The sequence below is a fragment of the Vitis vinifera genome, chromosome 2 (assembly GCF_030704535.1).
Source record: "Vitis vinifera cultivar Pinot Noir 40024 chromosome 2, ASM3070453v1".
NCBI lineage: Eukaryota > Viridiplantae > Streptophyta > Magnoliopsida > Vitales > Vitaceae > Vitis > Vitis vinifera.
Window position 1 is genome coordinate 13,247,171 of NC_081806.1, and position 6,000 is coordinate 13,253,170.

At 35.5% G+C, this 6,000-nt stretch overlaps 1 protein-coding gene and 1 long non-coding RNA gene across 2 annotated transcripts in view; both read left to right on the top strand.

Annotated features, from left to right (window-relative positions):
- Positions 1–2,704, top strand: part of LOC100854098 (uncharacterized) — a 38,477-nt gene extending 35,773 nt beyond the window's left edge. Inside the window, 1 exon segment of the mRNA XM_059741150.1 lies at positions 2,584–2,704. Coding sequence (XP_059597133.1) covers positions 2,584–2,704 — 121 coding nt within the window.
- Positions 2,705–2,886: 182 nt separating this feature from the next.
- LOC100261228 (uncharacterized) lies at positions 2,887–3,941 on the top strand. Its single transcript, XR_009464956.1, has 3 exons — positions 2,887–2,955; positions 3,756–3,824; positions 3,914–3,941. It is a non-coding gene; the product is annotated as an uncharacterized LOC100261228 (long non-coding RNA).
- Positions 3,942–6,000: the final 2,059 nt, after the last annotated feature.

Genomic DNA, 6,000 nt, shown 5'->3' on the forward strand with positions numbered 1-6,000 from the left:
GTCCTGAAAAATATAATGGGATTCATAGAAGATAACACAACAATTAGAATCTCTAGATAATTTGCTAACAGACAAGAGATTACAAGTTTAGGAACATGGAGAACAGATTTAAGATCTATTCCCTCAGAGATTTTTATTAGACCTTTTTCCTGCAATAGGTGAGAAATTATCATCAGCTATCCAAACCTTTTTATTTCCAGGACATGGTGAATAGGATTCAAACATGTTTAAGGAATTGGTCATGTGGTCGTATGCTCCAGAATCGATTATCCATGGAGTAGATTTAAAATGATAAGATAGAACATATAAGTCATTACCTGTGTGTGCCAAAGAAACACTAGAAGTACCGGATGCCAAGTTGGATTTCAGCAATGAAAGAAGATGCTCCATTTGCTTAGTGGTGAAGGGGTTGGTCTCAGCCTCATTAGCAGTAGGAATAATGGTTTGGCTTGGTTTGTCACCTGTTTTTCCTTTCCAATTTGCAGGTTTCCTATGGATTTTCCAACAGTTCTCACGAGTATGGCGAGGTTTGTTGCAAAAATCACACCAAATCCGTGGTCTTTCATCTGATTTGCGCTGAAACGCAACAGCTTTATTATAGCCTCCACCCATGGTAACCAAGGCTGAACCTTCAATAGCAACTCCAGGTCCCTTCTTGCCCAACATCACATTCCTCCGACTCTCTTATCTTCTAACTTCTGATAAAACTTCACCAATTGAAGGCAGGGGTTGTCTTCCAATGTTTCTCCCCCTTACCTCATCAAACTCAACATTAAGGCTAGCCAAGAACTTGAAGATCCGATTGTCTTCCATGGTCTTCTTATGATGAAGTCCATCCTCGAAAGATGTCCACTCATAGGTGTTGAAGAGGTCAAGGTCTTGCTAGATCCGCTTCAAGGAGTTGAAGTACTTTGTGACGTTGTTATCCCCTTGTTGTATCTCACCAAGTTTGAGGGTTAATTCAAAGATCTGTGATTGATTCCCTAAATCAGAATACATTTGATTTACATTCTCCCAAAGCTCTTGTGCTGTTGGATAGCACATGTAATTATAGCTAATGTCTTCTTCCATAGAATTCACAAGCCATGTCATCACCATGGAATTCTCAGCATCCCATATAGCTTAGTTCGGATCATCCACTGCAGGAGCCTTCTTTTCACTCGTCAGGTAGCCCATCTTTCCACGTCCTCTGATGTACATTCAAATTGATTGAGACCATCTCAGAAAGTGGTCACCATTAAAGCGAATCGTGGTGATTTGGACAGAGTGAGATTCCGAGGTGGTAGGACTGATTTTTGAAGAATCAGTGATTATAGGATTGTTCAGAGAAGGTTGAGGAACAGTAGTGGACTCGTTTGAAATATCCGACATGGTTTCAGAGAACAGGGATTGAAAGAGAGGAAGAAGGAGGATTTCGGCAAGCAAATTGCTAGCTCTGATACCAAGTTGAAGAATAGGGTTTCATGGGAATAATTTTCTTTCATTGAGATTATTCTTTTATAGAGTTTACAACATATACAAATCCTTCAAATTAGGAAACTAAATCACTGATTAAAAGGAAAGAATAACTCTTAACAATTACTTTCCTAAAAATATAAAGATTGACAACTAATAAATAACTCCTAATAATTACTTTCCTAAAAATACAAAGATTGACAACTAATAAATAATTTAAAGCTTTACAAAGTTATTTCTTTCCATATCAGTTTCGGTTTTCCAACATAATCACGCTAACATATAATATTTAAATAACAAATATTAGTTGTTATTTTCTTTAATAACGGGGAATCCACCCTGATGGCAAGACATTTATCTTGACTGCTGGTGAATAAACTTTGGGTGACATTGGCTCACCCCTTTGCTCTACACCATCTAAATATTGGGGAGGTTCGAATTCAGGACATCTGGTTCATTGCCAGAGGGCACTATGGCTGAGCTACACCTTTGGGGACTAGCTCTTATCAGAATATTTTCTTATGTGTGGCATCTGATTTTAAAAACTGAATTAACTTTCCTTCATTATCACAAGCATCTTGTCTTTTTGTTCTTTTTTTGGTCTTAACTAATTTTTTATTTGAAGATAGGAGATCATTCTGAAAGAGTGATGTTCAATTCTCTCAAAGAATTCTATTATTCAATTTCTTTTCTTTTGTAATTGTTTTTTGGGAAGGGGAGGGGGGGAGAATAGAATCTTACTTACTTACTTCAGGCACTTGGGGTTAAATCATTGATGAGTTGATTTGATTTCTATTGTTGCTTACAAATTATCTAGTGCTCCCAATATTTGTTTGGTTTTGCCATGCATTAGTAATGCGTTAGTGGATAATACTGGTATTTGCATAAAGTATTATGGCCTTTAAGTATTGGCAACTTGCTTGAGGCATGCTCTCTCTCTCTCTCTCTCTATCTCTTCTTTCTCCTTATTTTATATATACTGTAAATCTAAATCAGATCTGGTTAATACCAATATGAGTTAGGAAACCATCTTGGTATTAGCGCATACTCCATAATCTATGTGTTTTTAGTGTTGTCTATTTCTCATTCTTACTATCAATTTTGATTTGTTGAGAAATGGTGTTTTAGACTCAAATATATATGTAATATGGAAGGCCTAAAGACAAATTCCACGGCACTTGCTGCACTTACAGAGTATACTGGTGAGTTAGTATCTAGTTCCATTATGGGTTTCTATTATCTGATTTAGCCAATCAAGGTATTGATGGGTTATTCTGAGATTTTTAACCTTCTCTTTGGTGTTGGAAATGTTGTATTTGTGATTCTAAAAATTAGGATTGCTTCTTCATATGTTTTTTTTACATTATCTTTTTCCTATCTGCATTGTGAATTTTGTTTAATTTCTGTAGAACTTTGTTTCTATTTTCCAGAATGTGTGACATCCGTTCGTGCTTGAACACACTACAGTTTCTCAACAAGAAGAATCAAACCCTCAATGTGGTAAGAAATGATGCTGCTGTGGTCTTGTGAAATATTCATTATTCAAGTAATCTCCCAGATGAAATAGAAGGTCTGGAAAAAGTCTCCATTTTTCAGTTAAAATAGATGTACTAATTTATTTGCTGGTGATTTGCGGGTTGAGACACATAACTTAGCCATGGAGGAATGAAATCACTTTCTAGAGTTGAAGGATGGAGTATAAAGAAACTGCTACACCTCTACCCTAGTTGTTCTCATCAATTATTATCATTTTATTTCATGTGGGAATACCCTGGCTTATACGTGTAAAGAAAGAGGGAAAAAAAAATATAGTGTGACTTCAGTTACATTACAGAATCTCAGTTAAATTGGAATGAGGACATGTTTAGCACAGGGGTTATGTCTTATTAATAAATGCATGCTTGGTTGAATTTTACTACCCATTTAAAGAGATTTGTGTATCTCTACTATTACAAATTGTCTTCAACAAAATTTTGTGACTTTCAGAAAGGCTCCCTTTGACATCCTCAAATCAATTGCAACCATTTAAAGGCCATATTTTTCCAGAAGGCTTTCGTTGTAAAAGTTTACCTAAGAATTCTGGTCCTGCTGTTGGTCATTCACCTTTGAGAATGCCTGTTCAGCTACCATCTTGCTTTTAGTTTGGGGCTTCTAGGAATGGAGTAATCCATTTCACAGGAAGAAACCAATGATGTGTGAGTGGCAGTAGTCATATTTCTAGAGAATTTCTAATCCATATTTCTTCTCTTTATGTGGTATCATGCCAACTTGATTTATTAATATGCTTTTCATGGTGTCAGTTTGAGATCAGTTCCCAAGTGGTAGGTCAAAAGGACATGTCTAGAAGCATCTTTGATATCTAGAAAGAGGTAACTTAAAGTGAAAGTATCAAGCACTCTGCATCTTTACTACTTTGGCATTTATTTCCAGTATTCTTACCTTTGAGGACTGTTTTTAGATTTTTCAGAACAGAAAAATGAAGTGAGAAAAAAGATCTGATAATTGCTGCAGTGGTATGTCTAATGGATTTGACTTTCTGTACCCTCTCATATCTAATCGGTAGGTTGTAAATTCTAGTGAACATAGCTTTCTTATCATTTTTTGAGGGATGGCTCATTTATCTTTTAGTGTTCAATGACTGTAGTGGTGACTATGAGTTAATTTTGGATGGCATCCATGAAAATATTTTCCAGCTTCATTATCATGACCCAATAATGCAGAAGACAGTAAGCCTTAAGCACATTCTACTGCAGATGTATACTTCATATAATTATATTTAATCTTAGGGCATTAAGTAATCTGTTATCACAAGGCAATTGACTATTGAATCATGTGGGCTTGAAGGTCAAGTGCTTAAACACTCTTGGCATTTCTGATCTAGTGCACCAATATGTTATGCGTACACAGCAGATGTCCCTTAATGGTAAATGATTGTAGTAGCTGTCAACTTTGACTTTCCAATGTTTGATGATAATTTTAAACCATTTCCCATTTGTTCTTTTCTACAATTTATCAGCCTCTTACTGCAATTAGTTTACATCATTTAATAGCCCAAGTTCAAAAACCAATTATTGAATGGCCGAAGTCTTTTATGAGGTATGTCCAAGACTAGAACCTGATGTCATTCATGGAAGGATTATTATTTCTTACTACCCTATCTTAATACAAACATTCAGATACCGAATGACATTCATGGAAAAGAGGGATATTTTGAGGTCTTGGCACAACAAAATTGCACCATATATTTCAAGGCATTTGTCTATTAAATCTTTTGTAGAAGATTCGGTTTCTCCATTATTGCATATTCTATCACCACCAACTCTAAGACCGTTAATTTACTCACATTTCTTCTATCTTTTTCTATAGGTTTAGCTGAGCTTAAATTTCTCTCATAAAAATTTTGACATTATGACACATACATGCATAAATACTAGAAATATAGTAAACACATGAGGTAACCGGTGTTGAAAATTTGCATATGTTTTGTTATAAAAGGTAAAAGAAAATCAATAGAGATTCTCTTTTTCGTACTGATCTTATCAATAAAATTTGATGTATGTGAGAAAAGGTTTTTAGGTTTAAACTAAAACGTCATCTCCAATATGCCTTTGCAAGTAAGTGGCAATAGATAAATAATTATTTTGTTGTGAAGGATCAGTGAGATGTGTGGTTTACGATAGCTTGTGAGAATGTCAACTATTTGATCCTAAGTCCAAGGATACTGAACTTGAAGTGTGTTCTTGGTAGCTTTATCTAGAAAAAAGTGACATGCAACTTCAATTGTTTCATGTGCTATGCAACTTCAATTGTTTCATGGGCTAAGGAAAACAAGATTTGCTGTTAGATATGTGGCTCCAACATTATCACCAAAAATTTGCACATTGCGGTTAAGGAACAGGCAAATCCACAAGTATGCATTATAGCTAAGTATGGCGATTACATCAGCATATGCATGGCATTGAAATTCTGCACTTCCGCGAGCCATTGCCCATTGTTTGTAATAGGACCATGAAATGATGAGTTGGACAAAATATATTGTATAATCTCCAGAGAATTGCTGCATGTTTGAGTATGTTATTGCAATATCATATTCGGGTGTTGTGATTTTCTCTTTTTAGACTCAATAGCATAAATAGGTGGAAAGGCATGGGGGAGTTAACAAGACAAAAGCCTAAACCTCTTGATTACTACCAAAAAGTGCTATTTTGTAGACCTAATTATAATGGTTTTAAGCACCTTTGAGTAGTAATCATATTCATTTAACCCAATTAATTCATTAAGGTCCTTAGTAATTGGTTTTAACCATTTTGTGGCAAGTTTACATGTTTTTATTAGCTTATGAATCAATTCAAGCATGCCAAATGATGGAGGAGCTACTTGGACAAGTTAAAGCAAGGATTTTGGAAGTTTACAGGCTTGAATTTCAAGTGGAAACACGAGCACAAACAAAGGGATAACCATTTCGCAAGGCAAGGCAAAGCACCTTGCCAAAATGCAATTTTCGCAAGGTGAATTTACTCATGATGCGAAAATATGGCACTTCGC